The 18,293-nt window shown below is 49.1% G+C and overlaps 1 protein-coding gene across 2 annotated transcripts; it reads left to right on the top strand.

Annotated features, from left to right (window-relative positions):
* The first annotated feature begins 1,978 nt into the window (after nucleotides 1–1,978).
* On the top strand, nucleotides 1,979–18,081 carry ANKDD1A (ankyrin repeat and death domain containing 1A). Of its 2 annotated transcripts, XM_068143473.1 has the most exons (15): nucleotides 1,979–2,064; nucleotides 5,331–5,434; nucleotides 6,183–6,281; nucleotides 6,896–6,994; nucleotides 7,169–7,273; nucleotides 8,077–8,175; nucleotides 8,590–8,688; nucleotides 9,940–10,038; nucleotides 10,380–10,478; nucleotides 10,716–10,814; nucleotides 11,702–11,800; nucleotides 13,169–13,264; nucleotides 14,424–14,625; nucleotides 15,322–15,453; nucleotides 16,507–18,081. In XM_068143473.1, the coding sequence occupies exons 1-15, from the start codon at nucleotides 2,031–2,033 to the stop codon at nucleotides 16,566–16,568; spliced, it is 1,527 nt and encodes a 508-aa protein (XP_067999574.1). In that variant the 5' UTR covers nucleotides 1,979–2,030; the 3' UTR covers nucleotides 16,569–18,081. The 2 variants fall into 2 exon arrangements, with proteins under 2 accessions (XP_067999574.1, XP_067999573.1); XM_068143472.1 differs by lacking the exon at nucleotides 1,979–2,064 and having other exon boundaries at nucleotides 5,234–5,434.
* Nucleotides 18,082–18,293: the final 212 nt, after the last annotated feature.

Genomic DNA, 18,293 nt, shown 5'->3' on the forward strand with positions numbered 1-18,293 from the left:
CCCACAGACAAAAGGGCTTCCCCTTCTTCCAGACAGACCTTATGTTTGCTTTTCCTACCAGAGAGGGTGTCTTCTGAAATTCAATTTGAATAAAACAAAACACATCCCAAGCTCTGAGACCAGCAGCTGGCCACAGACCCTCACACATTCTGTGTTTGCTCAGGAACTTAAGGGTCTAACTCTCCAGTTCACCAAGCCCTGCTTGTGGTCCCTGCAGTGGGTCAGGTGCACCAGCACAGTGGTTGGCTACAGAGACCCTCGGCAGTGGGTTTTAATGAGGTGGAAATCATCAGCTCAGGCCTGCTCCTCCCTACCCTAAAGATTGCCCTGGAGTAGCTATGTTCACAGAGGGACATTTCTGAAGTAACACAGGGTCTCTACATCTCTACATTCCCCTGGGACACTGCCTGCCTCCCCGCATCTCCCACCACATGCACATCTTTCACAGGCGCAGCACAGACTCACAGAAGGGTCCTGGGCACAAGAGTGTCCCCCAAAACTGCCCTGAGCACAGGGAACAGCTCCAACTAGCCCGCAGAGATCATTGCTCACTGCAGCAAACCTTGGCCGGTGAACTGCACTGGCACCCTCATGTGGTCGCTGAGTTTGGTGTCTGCTTGCAGCCAAAACTCACGGAACAGAGAAGCTGGAGAGCACAGGAAGAGTCCTGCTGAGAAAGGAGCCAGTGCCAACGGCCAAGGCTGACCCAGGTCTGTAGACCAGCATGGTACAGGGAGAGAATGAAAAGATCATGCTGCAGGGAACAAGAGATGAAATCAGAGTAGCAGGGTTGGAAGGGGTCTTGCAGGGTAACAGAATCCCAGAATCCCAGCGTGGTAGAGGTTGGAAGGGGCCTCTGGAGATCATCTAGTCCAGTCCCCCTGATAAAACAGGGTCACCTAGAACAGTTTGCACAGGATCACGTCCAGGCGGGTTTAGAAAATCTTCAGAGAGGGAGATTAAGCAACCTCTCTGGACAGCCTGCTCCAGGGCTCCGGCACACTCACAGCAAAGTTCTTCCTTCTGTTCAGATGGAATATCCTGGGTTCTAGTCTGTGCCCAGTGCCCCTTGTCCTGTTGCTGGGCACCACTGAAAAGAGTCTATCCCCATTCTCTTTCCCCCCACCCTTTAGATATTGATAAGCATTAAGAAAATCCTCTCTCCGTCTTCTCCAGGCCAAACAGCCTAAGGTCTCTCAGCCTTTCTTTCAGAGAGATGCTCCACTCCATCTTTGTAGCCTCACTCTAGCAGTCCCTTGTTTCTGCTGAACTGAGGAACCCAGAACTCGAAATGGTACTCCAGATGTAGCCTCGCTCAGGCAGAGTAGAGATGGAAGGGAACCTCCCTCCACCTGATGGTCACCCTCTTCTTAATCCACCCCAGGATACCATTGGCCTTCTGGGCCTTTGCTGGCTCACAGTCACCCCCCTATCCTGTGACCAGCAGCAAAGAACTCCACTTTCTGCAGTCACCTCCTCTTTGCTCTCTTGGCCGCTGGGTAGCCCCACACAGGAGAAACCCAAGTCTTGCCTCCTGTGATTTAAGCTCATGCCTCTAAGCCCTGCTCATCCTGGGAAGTTTCTCCTAACATCCAACCTACACCTCCCCGGCAAACTCGAGGCCATTTTCTCTTGTCCTATTACCTGTTACTTGGGCGAAAAGCCCGATCCACACCTGGCTTTAGCCTCCTTTCAAGGAACTGTAGAGAGCCAGAAGGTTTCCTCTCAGCCTTCATTTCTGCAGGCTAAACAGTCCCATTGCCCGCAGCCGCACCTCGTGAGGTTTGTTCTCTAGCCCCTTCACCAGCTTCATTGCCCTTCTCTGGGCCCCCTCAGTGTCATTCCCAAACGGCCCGAAAACAACCTATGTGTCCGAAAGAGGCTTTATTTCATTCCGTTTTCCTTTAAATATCAGCTAAAGAGGCGCTCTGCGGCAGCGAGGCGGCGACAGTGAACCTGCCTCTCAGGCGGCGGAGCCGCGGCTGCCAGCCTGCCCTGCGCCCGCGGCGGCGGGGCCGGCGGACTGCGGCATGGACGACGACCTGGCCGCGGAGGACGACAGCCGTGAGTTGAGTGGGGGCAAGACCGGGACTGCCCGGCGGGGCGGGGAAAACCGGGCCGTGAGAGGGAATTCGTGTGGCGGGAGAGGGCGGGCGGAGCGCCGGCTGCCTCCGGCCCCGCGGGGGGCTCTGAGGCTGGGCCGAGGTGCCTTAAAGAACGGCAGGGCGTATAAAAATCCATTCGGAAACAACGTAGGGGATTAACCTACGCGGGAATCGCGCCTGCTTTTACCTCAGAGCGTTCTGTATCCTCAGGAGGCTTCATACAAAGCCAGTACCCTGTATTTCGGCCTTTTTGTCCCCTTCATTGACCAGCCCCCGGCTCTCCTGGGTTATCTTTGTGTCACGCAGCCTCAGGCAGAGCGCAGCAGGCAGCTTCAGCGCATTCCTTTGGGTGCTTTTTGTCTCCTTGGCTGCTTTTTTAAAATCTCCTGCATAATAAACTGCTAGGGAGGGTAAATCACTGAAATTATTATCCAGTGCTGTTTGGGATAACTGGAGTTCTGTCTGAACACGAAGAGGAGCATCTTTGCTGTGAGGGTGCTGGAGCAGTCTGCCCAGAGAGGTTGTGGAGTCTCCTCTGGAGAGATTCGGATCCCACCTGAACATTGTGATCCTGGGCAGCCTGCTATGGGTGACGCTGCTCCAGCAGAGAGATTGGACTAAATGATCCCCACAGGTTCATAGTTTCATAGTTTCATTCAGGGTTGGAAGGGACCACAAGGATCATCTAGTTCCAACCCCCCTGCCATGGGCAGAGACACCCCACTCTAGATCAGGCTGGACAGAGCCTCAGCCAGCCTGGGCTTAAACACCCCCAGGGACGGGGCCTCGACCACCTCCCTGGACAACCCATTCCAGGGTTTCACCACTCTCATGGTGAAGAACCTCCTCCTCACATCTAGCCTGAATCTCCCCACCTCCAGCTTCATTCCATTCCCCCTAGTCCTATCACTACCTGAGATCCTGAGCAGTCCTTCCCCAGCCTTCCTGTAGGCCCCCTTCAGATACTGGAAGGCCACAATTAGGTCACCTTGGAGCCTTCTCTTCTGCAGACTGAACAGCCCCAACTCCTTCAGTCTGTCCTCACAGGAGAGGTGCTCCAGCCCTCTGATCATCCTTGTGGCCCTTCTCTGGACATGTTCCAGCACCTCCACATCCCTCTTGTAATAGGGGCTCCAGAACTGGACACAGTACTCCAGGTGGGGTCTCACCAGGGCTGAGTAGAGGGGGGAGGATCACCTCCCTCGACCTGCTAGCCACACTTCTCCTGATGCAGCCCAGGATCTGATTGGCTTTGCAGGCTGCAAGTGCACATTGAGAGTTCCTTCCAGCCCCCACAATTCCACAATTATTTTGTGATTTTCAGTGGCATAAAGTATGAAATACCCTAAAACTTCAGCTCAGAATTAAAAATAGGGAAAACTGCTAAGTATCTGCTGAAACGGTGCTGTTGGACAGGGGCATGCCACGTTGAGGAGTGCATTTACATTTACAGGACTAGCTTCACCAGGGTAACCACTAAGTGGGAAACACAGACCATCAAATTGTTTGCCATGTGTTGCTGAAAATAAATAAATTGGGGTTTCTACAGCCTTAGCAAACTGAGGTTTGTTATTGCACCTTCACAGGTGAAGGAGAGAATAAGCAAATCCAGGAGCAGTTTGGCATGTCTGGACAGTGATGTTTTGTGTGATCACAAAATGTCAAAAACAGATTTATGTCACCTGAAGAGCAGTGGCAGCAACATCTGCTTAGCTGAAATAGATCTACTCCACTGAATAAGGTGGTGTGTGTGTAGCCATTGGTGTTAACTGACACAAACTCCACAGGTTTTTCCTAAGTTCTCCTGAATTTCCTCTCAAATGAAGGGTCCATGTGGGGTTGAAGTGCAATCCTGAGCAGATGAGAACAGGATCTCAATATACAATACAGAAAATCCTATTCCTGCAGAAATCAGTATCCAAATCCTGCTGCCCTCATTGTGTCAGCAAGTCCAACAGTCTTGACTGATCCTATATTGAATTAAGATTAGTGTTATTTGGAGTTTTCCTGAGCTAAATGTTTTTGTCTGAAGGTAAGTGGAATGGAAATTGGAGGATGAGGTTATGCCTCTGCTGCCCTGGGAGTCCATGGAGGGATGCCTGCCTTCTGTGCTCCCAGAGAGGAATGGGGTAGTGCTGTTTAGACAGCAAGTCTCCTGTTTATCTCCTAAGTATGGTGGAACAGGAATAGTAATGTTTTGATGCCTATTGTATGGCATGTGGTTAGTGTCCAGTCAATACACTAATACAAACTGAAGTTGCACTGAGCTGCTTTCTTGACAGGAGGGTTTGTTCAATGAAGGAGAAGATTGCTGGGGCGAGGTTCAGCATGGAGAGTAAACATCCTTAAATTGTGCCTAACTGTGCAGGACAAATACTGCCAGTTGTAACAAATTATGCCCAGAACTGCCATGGTTTATTATGAGTTGCAATACTAATCAGAGGCCAGGCTAGCAGTTTGGTGCTGCTTGGCTGATTCAGGATGTGTGGAGGGACACATGTGTAAAGGCCTCCTTGTAGAGCAGCAGGATGTGGGTGGGAAGGGGTGGAAGAGTAGGTCTGGGTCTGTGTCATAAGCCCAAGCCCTCACACTGGCTCTGGGCCTCAGGCAATGCCCAGAGGACATAAACTAATGAATCAAAAAAGTTTTGGGTCTGGAGCAAGCCCATGCAAAGAAAGACACTGAACTGGAAGAGAAGCTTCAGGATCTCAGGTAGTGATAGGACTAGGGGGAATGGAATGAAGCTAGAGGTGGGGAGATTCAGGCTAGATGTAAGGAGGAGGTTCTTCACCATGAGAGTGGTGAGACCCTGGAATGGGTTGTCCAGGGAGGTGGTTGAGGCCCCATCCCTGGGGTTGTTTAAGACCAGGCTGGATGAGGCTGTGGGCAGCCTGATCTAGTGTGGGGTGTCCCTGCCCATGGCAGGGGGGTTGGAACTAGATGATCCTTGTGGTCCCTTCCAACCCTGAATGAAACTATGAAACTATAAGCTGGTAGGACTGAAAGAGCACTGATGTGGCACAAAGGTGCTCAGGGAAGGGGAGATAGTGGGAGGAGGTGAATCCAGCCAACATCTCTGGGGCTGGAGTTCTTGCTGGAAGAATCATTCTACAGGAATCCTTGGAGCCACTGGGGCTGGTGAGATGAAGGGGAGGTTTGTTGGGGCATGCTGCTTTGTGCTTCTTGCTGGCATTGTTGTAGTGTCTGCTCTTCTGTCTGCTGCAGTGCTTCATTCAGAGAAGGAGTTCCATGATGCAGCGAAGCGGAATGACACAGCCAGGATGGAGGAGCTTATCAAGAGAGGGGTCGATGTCAAAGCCAAAAACAGTGTAAGCCCAATTTTTTTGCACCTCTGAATGATATGGCCAGGATGGGAGGAGCTTAACAAGAAAGGGGTCAACATTAAAGCCAAAACCAGTGTAAGTCCAGGTTTTTGCCACCTCTGAGCAGCAGAAAGTGCTGAGGATGTGTTTCAAAACTGCAGCTCCTTAACACATCTTATCAGCTGCTTGTTTGGTCAAAGCTTTCAGATACAGCTCCCAGTGCTCAAGAATGCCTGTGGCCATTGAGCAGTTTCACAACCCACTGAAACCCACAGCACTATTGTCCTGGCCAGACTGGAAAGTTGCAAGGACTGAGCGAGAGTGTGATTATTTATTGTTCTCTCTGGAGCCCATGTGCCAGATACAGCTGCAATGAAAGGCTTTGACTTTACTAGCTCTGTACACTAAGGTGGTTGGAAGGACTTGATTCCTGGTGCAGCTTTCCCCTTGTTGAGCAAGAGAGTCCTGGAAATACAGGATTGAACCTGTCCCTGCTGTTTCAGTCTGTCCATCCCTGGATGTTTCTCGTTGCTGTGTTGTTGTAGTGCAGTGCTGCAGTGTCCGAGTAGGTGGTGACTAGCACCTGTCTGCGTGACAAGAGAGCAAAGAGGCAGAGGGCTCTGCCCAAACAGAACCTTGCACAGTGTGTGGATTTCTGGCTCCATGGATGGCAAAGGAGACTTTGGCCTTCAGGAAGGCTGGTGGATACACACTCTGCATGCATCAGCTTTCCCTCTCCTTCCTACCCTTCCAGACAGACCGGACTGCCCTGCACTGGGCCGCGGGAGCAGGGAATGTGGATGCTGTGCGACTGCTCCTGGATCACGACGTCCCAGTGGATGACAAGGACAGTGTATGAAGGCAACTCTCCCTTGTGTGTCCTGCAGATGTGGTTTATCTGCAGTAGTGGTCTATCTGTGTGGGGTAGTGGGGACTGGGTTCTGGGCTGGCAGTTACTGCCTGCACCTTTGCCCTGGGTGGGGGGTATAAGACATTGCTGTGCCTGGGAAGCTGCTGAAGCAGATACAGCACCTTTCTGGAGCAAGCCTTGTTTCCAGATGTGTCTCTTCTCTGTCTTTTGGCCTTTTCCTTGGACAGTGACAGGGAAGTAGGCTGGTAGAATCTGTGAGGTTTTCCATACAGCGTGGGCATGCTTGATTTCCAGTCATGTTGTTGGGGCTTGTGGGGAGGTAGTGACAGCCAGCAAGCTCACTCTCTCCCATAATAACCAAGGTAATGCCCACCATTGACTAGGATGTGGCAGTCAGGAGGCAGGTCTCTGCTCAGCAGCTGCAACCACCTGTGGAAGGAATAATAGTAGTTACAGAAAGTGGTGCTAAAGAAAAAAAATCAGAGAAAAACAAAAGTATTTGGGAAAAATCATGAAGCTAGAGGGACAGCTTCTCTCCATGGTGGGGATGATGGTGGCTGCAGTTTAGGTCTAAGCATCTCTTCTCTTCTGCCCAGTTTGGAATGAATGCTCTTCTCCTGTCTGCCTGGTTTGGCCACCTCCATGTCCTGCAGATCCTCATCAATGCTGGGGCCAAGACTGACTGTGCCAATAGGGTGAGAGAGTCTCCATACCTGGGTCCATCATATGGCTCTAGACAGTGATGGGAGGGAGAGAAAGATGTGCAGGGATGCATGGAATGGGTCTTTGTTAGCAGTAATAGGTTGTTCAAAGAGACTTTTCCACAGTCTTGGACTTGTTAAATGAGTGATCTTTTATCTCCTCTCCAGAATGGCAGGAACCTGCTCCACTGTGCAGCTCAGAGGGGACACATCCAGGTAATGGAGTTCATCATGGAGCACCTGGAGGACATGTGTGTGGATGAGACAGACAAGGTAGTAAGGCTTTTAAGTGCTTTGTTTCATGAGGCTTTGGTGAGCTTAGCAGGAATGTTGTCCTTGGTCTTAGGGAGAGACTCACTGTCATGCTACTCCCAGAAGCCCTTGTGCAGAGTTGGGCTTAGGGATGATGGAGGTTGTGGCTATGGCCATGCTTTGACAGCTAGGACTCCCCAGTGTAGCCTTTTGCAAAATAAAGTCCTCCTCTCTTGCAGCTGATGCTCCAGGATGTATTGTAGGTAAGCAGCAACCAAGGGTAACCTTTTCCCAGTGTGTTCCAGCATTGGTGATCTGCTCCTGAGGACATCATAAGAATACACAGGAACTCACACACACTCCCCTGCTGCATGGCCTTCGAGGATCCAAGAGTGATCCCCACTCTTACACTTGGGGGTTAAATGAGACAGCAAGAGATCTGCCTTTCCTCCAAAGGGGTTCTGAACCACTTGACAACTGGGGGCTCAGATAGTAATTAATTTATTTTTATCCTTAGTTGCTTTTAGCAAACTATTATCCTGTATTTATAAGAAACCAACACTGAAAAGATCTCTTTTGCACTGTTTGGAGTTGTTAGTCTCAGTGGACAGTTCTGTTCACCTTGTTGTGTTGGGGTCATCCCAAATGTTAAGCAGAATAAAAGTTGACAGTAGAAGAAAAGTTGACTGTTTTTGAAGTGCAGCACTTTTTCCTCCTGGCAGACTGGGTTTTCACCAAGGCATTATTACCTCCCTTGTAGCAGATGAGGTAATCTTGTGCTTTCTGAGCCTTTCTGGGCTGTGTTTCTTTGTTTCCTTTCAAAGATGGACAGAACAGCATTTCACCTGGCTGCAGAGCATGGGCAGCTGGAGGTGGTGGAATTCCTCATTCATCTGGGATGTTTTCACAGCGCCACAGACAAGGTATGGGCACAAACAAAACCACACAAAAGGGAAGTATAAGCCAAGGGCTAAAGGATGTGAAAGTCAGGGATCAGGACATTAAAGAAGGCTTATGCAGGCAATTGTAAGATGTAACAAAGGTTCTGGTATGTCAGGACTCTTCTTTCTATCCACTTCCATGCCACTTGCACCTCAGTCCATGCTGGATTTTTCTCCAGGACTTTTCAGGCAGGATCCGTAGCAGTACAGGACACACACCTCCAGCTGAAGGTAGCTGGGTTTCTTCCCTCCCTGCTGCACCTTTCAAAGACTATTTCAGACTTGTGCTACTGGTCACAGCCTCCTTTTCAGTCCTGCTGGATGTACTGTGTGTGAGGTTGTGGTGTGTGAATGCTCACCCTCTGATACACGATATGAAGTGGTGTTTACTTTCAGGAAGAAAACACAGCCTTGCATTTAGCTGCTAAAAATGGACACCTCGCTGTACTGCAGAAGGTTATAGATGTTGGAGTGGATGTTGATGAAAAGAATTCTGTAAGTACATTTGAATGAAATAAATCCCACATCAGTTTCATTCTTTCCCTCTCTAGTAATGCCCTCCTGCCACAGACTCCAGGCTGAGTAGTGGCAGGTCTAGGAGAGAGCTGATTTTATCTCAAGCATACGTGTGTAAACGCAGGTCACATTCGCTGAGTTTTGGTGCAGGGCAACATCCTTCTTGGACCAATAAGCAGTTCTGAAGTGTTGCCATTCCTTCCTGCTCCATCTGCTGACCTGTCTTATCACTCCATTTAATCTCCCTTTCTCTCCCTGACCCTTGTACATTCAAGTGCCTAAACGGTTGTTGAGTGTGTTTTAGACTAAACTTGACTGTGCTTTATAATATTGACTTAGTCACTGAACATATGGACCTTCTGTTTGAAATCTCTCTTTGACACACCAGCTTGGGAAAATGATGTGGCTGGAACACAGTTAGTGATACAGATAGCAAATATTGGCTTAGTAATGCTGTTATTTATTCCAGGGCACCCTCCCAATGAACTTTACCAGCAATTATTTTAGTCTTACTTAGTTACTGTCTCTGAAAAGTGTATTTGATTGTGATTAAGATCTGAATGAAAGAAGAAACCACCTTCTAGTGTTTGTCTTCCCTTAGATGAGCTGCCTTTTGTGCAAGGAGCAATAATAAAACCAAATTGAATCACTTGGGAATTCTGCTTGTTTCAGTTCTCTTGCAAAGAAATGAGCTGCAGCCCTCAGAAGGGAGAACCAGTGCTTGAGTGACACAGATTTCTAGTTCTGTCTGTGGCTGTCTCTGGGCCTCTCCAGGAAAATTATTTCTCTCCAGTGTCCACAGGAAATCCTTTTTTGTTTGCTAATGAACTGGAGAGAAGAGAAGATGGTGAACACAGTGTCTGCCTTCTGGGCCCATGGGCCAGCTGTTCCCAGTGGCATAAGGACAGAACAGTACTGATCTGTCAGTGGTAGACAATTAGAATAGGAATAGGAATAGGAATAGGAATAGGAATAGGAATAGGAATAGGAATAGAATAGAATAGAATAGAATAGAATAGAATAGAATAGAATAGAATAGAATAGAATAGAATAGAATAGAATAATTGTGTCCTTTATTTTCCTAACAAGTGGCTAGAGATGCCTGGCCCTCAGGATTGGTGTTCTAACACATCATGGATTCAGAAGATAGGGCAGAGGCTTTCTTGTTCTACTGCTTTGGCCTGACCTTGTTACAGAAATGCTGCTTGTCATCATCTTTACCTTGTCCAGGAAGGACTTACAGCTCTGCACCTGGCTGCTGAGGGGGGTCACAGTGACTGTGTGAAGCTGCTCTTGGAAGCTGGTGCTGATGTCAATGCCCAAACCCAGGTGAGCTCTGTGGAGGTGATTCCATTTCCAGACATTACTTTGTGGATTTTTAGCCAGATGTGAAGCTCCCAGTGGGGCCTCAACTGTTACTGGGGGGCTGTGTGGAGCCCAGCATTCCAGCCATAGCAGAGGAAGCCCAGGGGAAAGTACGTGAGCACCTCTGGAGGGTGAAGCTCCCTGAGACCAGTTTGGCTCTTGAGACAGTCTATGAATTTGTCAGGATAGGGACACGTGGCTCTTGCAGGAGGGAAGCAAGAAGATCTCTGTGGACATTCTGTAATAATTGCAGCCTCTGAGAAGAAGGCCTGACTAATACTGATCTCTTCTGTTGTGCCTCTCAGAAGAAGATGAACTGCCTTCATTATGCAGCGCTGCACGGCTATGAGGAGATAGCCAGGATCCTCATGGATGCAGGAATCCACACAGACGCTGTTAATCATGTAAGCACCACTTAACTTTCTCATCCCTTATGGAAGGGCAAAGCTGCTTTGTGGATCTGTGCAAGAGCACAAAACAACTCTGCAAGGACCAGTGCTGCTGTTAGGGGGCTGTGCTTATGGGCCAGAATCTCCAGACCAAACTGGTAGATGGCTTAGAATTACACATGCTGGGCACAGCATGGTCCTTTTGGTGCCATGAGCTAAGCTCCTCCTAAGTGCAGGGTCTTCTTCCCACAGCAAAATGCATCAGCAACACACATTGCAGTACTGCAGAACTTCCCAGCCATGGTCAAGCTCTTCATCGATGCAAAGTGTGACCTTGACATTCCAGACAACGTAAGACTGCAGCTTCTGTTTACTGTCTTTGAAATGTGAACCTGTGTCATGGGAGATTTGATCACCCTGGGGACAAGATCAAAAAGGAGTGCTTTAGAATGGGGAAAAGCTGGAAGCACAGCTTTAGGAAATGTGAAACCTGGGAAATGATTCTGACTGTTGCAGTGAGGTAATCACTTGATGGCATTCAGCACATGGACTGTGCCACATCCCTGGGATCTGTGCACAGTGACATGGCATAGTCAGGCTCTCTCCTCCCTGCTGGAAGCATGTGGGAGGCATCTGAGGCCGGAAGGTGTTCTACAAAATGTCTGGGGGGCTGAGAATGGGAGGCAAGCCTGGAGGTAGGTGGTTGTCCCAGCAGATTCTGTGAGTTTTGTGAATGAGGGCCTTTGTGTGGCTGTTCTAGTTCATTTCTGCTCTCTTAGAGATGAAATGGCCACATTTTGTGTTTGGTTTTAGTTGTTTCCATTAAACAGCCCCAAGGTATGCAAGTTTTACTGTGCACACAATTTAACCCAGTCCTTTATCCCAGGAATTGGCACAGGTCCTTTCCTCCTTTGGCCAAACCATCTGCCTACAGAAATTATTTAATGAACAGGAAATAATATAGTTCTAGAAGTGACCCTAGGAAGCTTTATGGAACTGAAGAGGTTTTTCCTTCTTATCAAGGAGGCTTCTTAGTGCTGATGCTTGGAGAGGGACAGACCCAGCTCCATTTGGAGGTGGGAGAGTGTTTGGCCCTCAGTTTAAAAAGGATAGAGGAGAAAGGAAAGCAGAGCTGACAGCATCCTTACAACACTTCTTCCGGGGATTGTTCTGTCCTACCCTTCCAGTCTCACACTTGTGCCCCTCTGAAATGTAGTCCTTCTACCCTCCTTCTGCAGCGGCAGCAGACCGCGCTCCACATCGCTGCGGAGCATGGCCGGCAGGACATCGCTGAGATGATGCTCATCGCAGGAGCTAATCTGAAGCTAACAGACAAGGTGAATGTCTGCATGGGTTGAATAGATTCTGTGGAGGCATAGAGGGGATATACAGATGGTCTCCACCACTGGGTTGGGTTTCATGTTTTCAATGAAGGCTTGTAATAATATTAAATCTGGATGATTCCAGGGATAAAGCCTTGAAACACTGCTCAGTAGGTTATTTCGATGTGTTTTCCTGCTCCTCTGGAAGGTAGAAAAGAGTTCACCCCATGAGCAAACTTTCTCTTAAAGTTGTTCTGGTTGCTCCTTGTGCACCATAATGATCTGGAGGACTTGGCAGTGCTGTGTTAACTGTTGGACTCAAGGATCTTAAAGCTCTTGTCCAACCTAAACAGTTCCAGGATTATTCTTCTGGAATAATGATAAATAATGTACCTCAAGGATTACAGGACATGTGTTTTAATAGGTTAAAAATATACTTGGTTGCTATAGACCTGGCACCACTGCCCAGGACTTTTGCCCTCTAATTAAATCAACAAAAGGAGTTCTAGAGGACCAAGCAAGTTGGTACTGATTGAAAGTTTGAGATGTGCCCAGAAGATGCTGAAGGGGCTTGGGCAGAGGTGAAAATAGCATCTGGCACTTGCAGTGGGCTAAAGCACTTACAGACTCGAAGCCACCCAGCTGAAACAACCTCCTGGCTGCAGTGAGTGTTTGCCACCTTCCCACAGTCTGTGGATTCACACTGAGACTCAGCACAGGGAGCACACTCACACTTTTCTGTGTGAAATTTGGGTTCTGCTCACATTTGAGGCTAGAACTGTTCTCCCTGGCATGTCGAATGGCTGGGCTGGCTTGCTTTCCTTCATGCAACTTTCCCATCTTGCTCCTTTCTGCCACATGCTTTTAGATTTACAAATGCCCCCTGCTCAATCCAAAATCATGTTCATGTAAGGAGCACAGGTACACTTTCATGGTCACATCAGCCTGTGCTCCTGGGAGGCCGTTTCTAATCATGCAAATGCAGAGCCTGTAAAATCAGTGAGGTTGTATAAATCTCCTCAGTTTCATGTGTCAGCAAACTTGCTGCACAAAAGGCTATAAAGTGCCTTGGATCATGGCACTGAGGTCTACTGTGGGTAACAGAATACATTCCCATCCACTCCTGCCAAAGGGGCAGACCTCTGTGGAGGGAGAGGAGGTGCTGCAGAGCCTGGAAAATGGCTCCCTGTGCCCTGATTGGGGTAGCTCAAAGCTAGCTCACATCCAAGGTATTTACCAGTGGAGAACAGGGGTCCTTTGTCCCAGTGGGGTGCATTGATCAAAGGCCATGCTGCCTGCAACTACAGACTGCCAGGGCATGCAGGTTGTACCTCCTAAGCATCCAGGATCTTTTGTAGCTCATTTTCCCTCTTCTCATTCCAGCAAGGGAAAACATCTCTGGATGTCGCCGTCCGAGGCAATCACATCAGCTTGGCAGACATGGTTATCAAAGCTGAGCGCTTTTACAAAGGGGAAAAGGTGAACAGGTTACACCACCCACCCTGCGCCTCCCAGGGCACCTTGGCTTTACCCTCTCCACCGAGACTCCACATGAACAGCTGTCAAAAGGAAAAGAAACATAGGACATCCTGTGAGAGGCTGACCTCAGCTTCCATCACCCTATTTAAGAAGACCAAAAGTCCTCACCCTGCCAACAACATCTCCTTAAGGCTCTCCCCATTGAAAAAAGCCTCTGTTGTTAGGAACCCAAGGCACTGCTGAAGGGAGCAGGGGGGTTGGAGATCCTTTCACAGCTGTTCCCAAATCCCTTTCTCCCAGAAGGAGAAACTGAAGTACTGAGTAGGAAAATGCTTAGCCCAAGGTCACCAAACAAGATGTAAGCAATTTTTAGGCAGTGAAAGGGAGACATCTCTTGAGAGCAAGGCTGAGTATGAACCTGCAGTGTGCTCAGGTGGCCAAGACAGCAAACAGCATCCTGGCTTGGATCAGCAGTAGTGTGACCAGCAGGAATAGGGCAGGGATCATCCTCCCCCAGAACTCAGCACTGATGAGGCTGCACATTGAATACAGGGTTCAGTTTTGGGGCTCTCACTACAAGAAGGACATGGAGGTGCTGGAGTGTGTGCAGAGAAGGCCAGTGAAGCTGGTGAGGGTCTAGAGCACAAGTCTTGTGAAGAGCAACTGAGGGAAGTGGGATTGTTCAGTCTGGAGAAAAGGAGCCTGAGGCAAGACCTTCTGTGTCTCTACAACTTGCTGAAAGGAGGCTGTAGTGAGCTGGGGAGTCAGTTTCTTCTCCCAGGGAGCAAGTGATAGGAAAAGAGAGGAAAAAGCCTCAAGTTGTGTCAGGGAAGTTTTGGTTGGACATTAGGAACAATTTCTTCCCTGAAAGGCTTGTCAGGGCCTGACCCAAGCTGCCCAGGTGGTGGAATCACCATCCCTGGAGGGATTTAAAAGCTGTATAGATGTGGTGCTGAGGTTTAGTGGTGGACTTGGCTGTGCTGGGTTATTCACAGTGTTTGTTAGCATGCTCCATTAGAACAGAGTGAAATAAAGAGAATTAAAAAGTGTGATGCCAGAATCAGCCCCCAGCCACCTGCAGCACCGAGGGTGTGGGAGGGTGCAGAAGGACAGCTATGTCTGCAGCATCCCAACCAAAACCCCTGTTCTGGCTCTGCAGGACCACCTGAGCAGTGACTCCAACTCCTGGGTGGCAAAGCCCTTGAGTTTTAAACAGGATCACAGGCTGGAAACGCAGCACATCCGCTCGGTCCTGTGGAGATTAGCTACCAAGTACCTCAAACCTGGGGAATGGAAGAAGCTGGCACACTTCTGGAAGTTCACTGATGCCCACATTCGGGCCATCGAGCAGCAATGGACAGGTACAAACCACTGCCCAGCTATTCCCCTTCGTACACTTGGGCTGTGTTTCTAGGAGACAGGTCTGCAGCAATAGCAAAGCTTGAAGAAAACCAGATGTCTCATTTGAAACAACAACAAAAATAGGTAAAACCAAAATCCTCATTTTGATAAATGTGAGTTATGTACACACTGGGATTTGTCTAGGAGTAAAGCACACAAGCATGGGGGTGAGGGGTTTGTTGCTCAGTCTTTCTGAGGCATTTGCTAGACCTGGGAGTTCTTGGCACAGTTCTTCTCCAGGACAGCAGAAACTTGCTGGGTTTGCTTTTGGCTTTTAAGGAGCTGAACCAAGAGAGCAGCAAGGTCCCATTTAGCACTGAAGAGAGATGTTAGCAGAAGCAGGTTCCTTTTTAGAATCAGGTCAATGCTGACTCAGTGACTGCAGGGCCTCCTGTAGTTTGTGTGATACAAGAGGCTATGCTGTGCTCTGTATCATCATGAAGGGCTGTCTGACAAGGCCAGGCTCACCCGTGGCCACACTGTTCAGATGTTCAGCAATCACAGCACAACCAGGAATTATGCTGAGCTGTACTTTAGAGCCCCCTAGTAAAACTCAGAGGAGAGAGAGCTGTCCAAATGCCCCAGTTCAGAAGTGGACTGTGTCAGGGCCACACATGGTGAAGAGCAGGATTTTAGTTGTGGTTTGGTCTTGCCAGGCACCAAAAGCTACAGAGAGCACGGCCACAGAATGTTGCTTATCTGGCTCCACGGCGTGGTCACAGCAGGAGAAAATCCAACCAAGGGATTGTACGAGGGCCTTGTGGGGATTGGAAGAAGAGATTTAGCAGGTAATAACTTTTGTCTTCCTTCAAATCCAGAGGGACCTTGACAGGCTGGAGAGGTGGGCACAGGCCAACCTCATGAAGTTCAATAAGAGCAAGTGCAGGGTCCTGCATCTGGGTCGAGGCAATCCCAGGCACAAATACAGGCTGGGCAGTGACTGGCTGGAGGGTAGCCCTGAGGAGAGAGACTTGGGGGTGCTGGTGGACAAAAAGCTCAACATGAGCTCTCAGTGTGCACTTGCAGCCCGCAAAGCCAATCAGATCCTGGGCTGCATCAGGAGAAGTGTGGCTAGCAGGTCGAGGGAGGTGATCCTCCCCCTCTACTCAGCCCTGGTGAGACCCCACCTGGAGTACTGTGTCCAGTTCTGGAGCCCCGATTACAAGAGGGATGTGGAGGTGCTGGAACGTGTCCAGAGAAGGGCCACGAGGATGATCAGAGGGCTGGAGCACCTCTCCTATGAGGACAGACTGAAGGAGTTGGGGCTGCTCTGTCTGGAGAAGAGAAGGCTCCGAGGTGACCTAATTGTCGCCTTCCAGTATCTGAAGGGGGCCTACAGGAAGGCTGGGGAAGGACTTCTCAGGATCTCAGGTAGTGATAGGACTAGGGGTTATGGAATGAAGCTGGAGGTGGGGAGATTCAGGCTGGATGTGAGGAGGAGGTTCTTCCCCATGAGAGTGGTGAAGCCCTGGAATGGGCTGTCCAGGGAGGTGGTCGAGGCCCCGTCCCTGGGGGTGTTTAAGAGCAGGCTGGATGAGGCTCTGTCCAGCCTGATCTAGTGTGGGGTGTCCCTGCCCATGGCAGGGGGGTTGGAACTAGATGATCCTTGTGGTCCCTTCCAACCCTGAATGAAACTATGAAACTATGAAACTATGAAATAACACACTGAGCACTGCCTGAATTCTGGGGTTCCACAGAGGAATCCTAAAGTGTAAGCGCACTGCTCTGCCCCCTTGCTGCCGTTACGCGTAATTCCTTTCTGTGCCTTTTATTTTGGTCGAAGCACACATCCTGGCACAGCTTGCCGCTTCCTGAGCAGCAGAACGTTCTCTCTTTTACAGAAAGCATTCGGAAAAAAGCCAACGCCGACTCTGCCTCCCCTCGGAAGTGCGTGGCAATGTAACAGTGGGACGGCTCCGCGGGGCCCTTCAGCTGCTGCATCCTCAGCTCGTCTTGATGCTGCAGGGGAAACACCTGCCCTGCTGCTCCTCAGAAGGCAGCTGCAACTCAAGGGCTTGTCATCAACAGCTGGAATGGCTGCTGCTTCCTCCTTGGGCTGAGACGTGAGAGTGTCAGCAAACAGCCATGGTTTAAAATGCCTCTATTCAGAAGGGAGACTTGGCTCAGCTCTTGGGTGTGGTCTGAGTTCAGTGAATGAGCCTCCCTGGTCAGGCTGTGAGGGTCAGGAAATACTGGGTTACTCTAACTTGTTTACATCACTTTTTTGTATAATTTTTTTAACTGTCATTTTTTTTAAGTTATTGAAGGGAAAGCCTTTGTTTTCAGCAGTGTTCTTTACTTATGGGGGGGGAGGGGCAGCAGCATCTGTGACTTGTGTCCTGGATACTTTCCTTATTAAGGTGGGAATTTAAGAAGAAAAATCAAGACTCCTCTTAGTCTTTCTGGAGGCTTGAGGGTTGTGATCTCCAATCTTTTGACTCTTCACAAAGTTTCAGAGAAGAACATTAACAAAGCCAAGTGCAAGGTCCTATATCTGTGTCAGGGCAATCCCAGGTACAAATACAGACTGCCTGGAGGAAAGAAAGTCATCCTGAGGAGGAGGACTTGGGGGTGTTGGCTGATGAGGAGCTCAACATGAGCAGGCAAGGTGGATTTGCAGCCTTTATGCTACCTTGGGCTGCATCCCAAGCAGCATGTGCAGCATGTCAAGGGAGGGGATTCTCCCCTTCTAATCCTTTCTCATGAGATCCCACCTGGAGTACTGTGCCCAGCTCTGAAGCCCCCAATATAAGGACATGGAACTGTTAGAGTGTGTTTAGAGAAGACCATGAAGATGATTTGACGGCTGGAGCAACCTTTCCTATGAAGACAGGCTGAGGGCATTAGGGTTGCTCAGCCTGGAGAAGAGAAGGCTCCAGGAAGACCACGTTGCAGCCTTCCAGTATTTCAATGGGTCTGGAAAGGGCCTTTTTACAAAGACATGAAGTGACAGGATGAAGGGTAATGGCTTCAAACTGGAAGAAGCTCTATTTACCTTGAAGGTGGTGAAGTACTGGAACAGGATGCCCACAGAAGCTGTGGAGGCTCCAACCTGGAAGTGTTCAAAGCCAGGTGGGATGATCTTAGTAAATGTCTCTGCCCATAGCAGGGACCTAGAACTAGATGATCTTTAGGGTCCCTTCCAAATTCCACAGTTGTTTCCATGACATACAGTTTGTAAATGTACATGAACACATGTACTGCTCAGGCCCCACACAGGTGACTTCTTTAATCCCCAGACTACAGTTTGAAAAGTGTGAAGTGATGCGAGAATGGTCATGGGTATCAATACAACCTCTGACAAGGACAGATTTTCTTATGTACCAATTGGTCATGTAAGATGTGGTATGTAGTTTTCAGTGCTTCAAGGGGAAAATAATGCCTGCATTTCAATAAATCCACATTTTGCCTTTAAAGGTGGAAGTTTTATCTTAGTATTTTGTAATAAAGAATGACTACAGAATTTTACTTGGTGCTAAACCAGGGCAAGGGGGTAGTTCAAGCTGGAGGTGAATTGGAGCAGAAGGTGCTGGTTCTCTTCACTTCTAAAGCTGCCTGGAGAGGCAGACCAGGACTGGAGTGAGGCACGCACTACTGTCCTCCTGTAGTCAAAACAAAGAGTCACTTA

This window comes from Melanerpes formicivorus, unplaced genomic scaffold (assembly GCF_026170545.1).
Source record: "Melanerpes formicivorus ecotype bairdi unplaced genomic scaffold, bMelFor1.0.p_v2 SCAF_10, whole genome shotgun sequence".
NCBI classification, from domain to species: Eukaryota; Metazoa; Chordata; class Aves; order Piciformes; family Picidae; genus Melanerpes; species Melanerpes formicivorus.

Bases quoted from the DNA above. Each gene is read 5' to 3' on its own strand.
- ANKDD1A (XM_068143472.1), top strand. From the start codon at position 5,249: ATGAAGGGGAGGTTTGTTGGGGCATGCTGCTTTGTGCTTCTTGCTGGC. The intron at 8,689-9,939 runs GTAAGTACATTT...TACCTTGTCCAG, and splicing joins ATGTTGATGAAAAGAATTCT to GAAGGACTTACAGCTCTGCA. The intron at 11,801-13,168 runs GTGAATGTCTGC...TTCTCATTCCAG, and splicing joins ATCTGAAGCTAACAGACAAG to CAAGGGAAAACATCTCTGGA.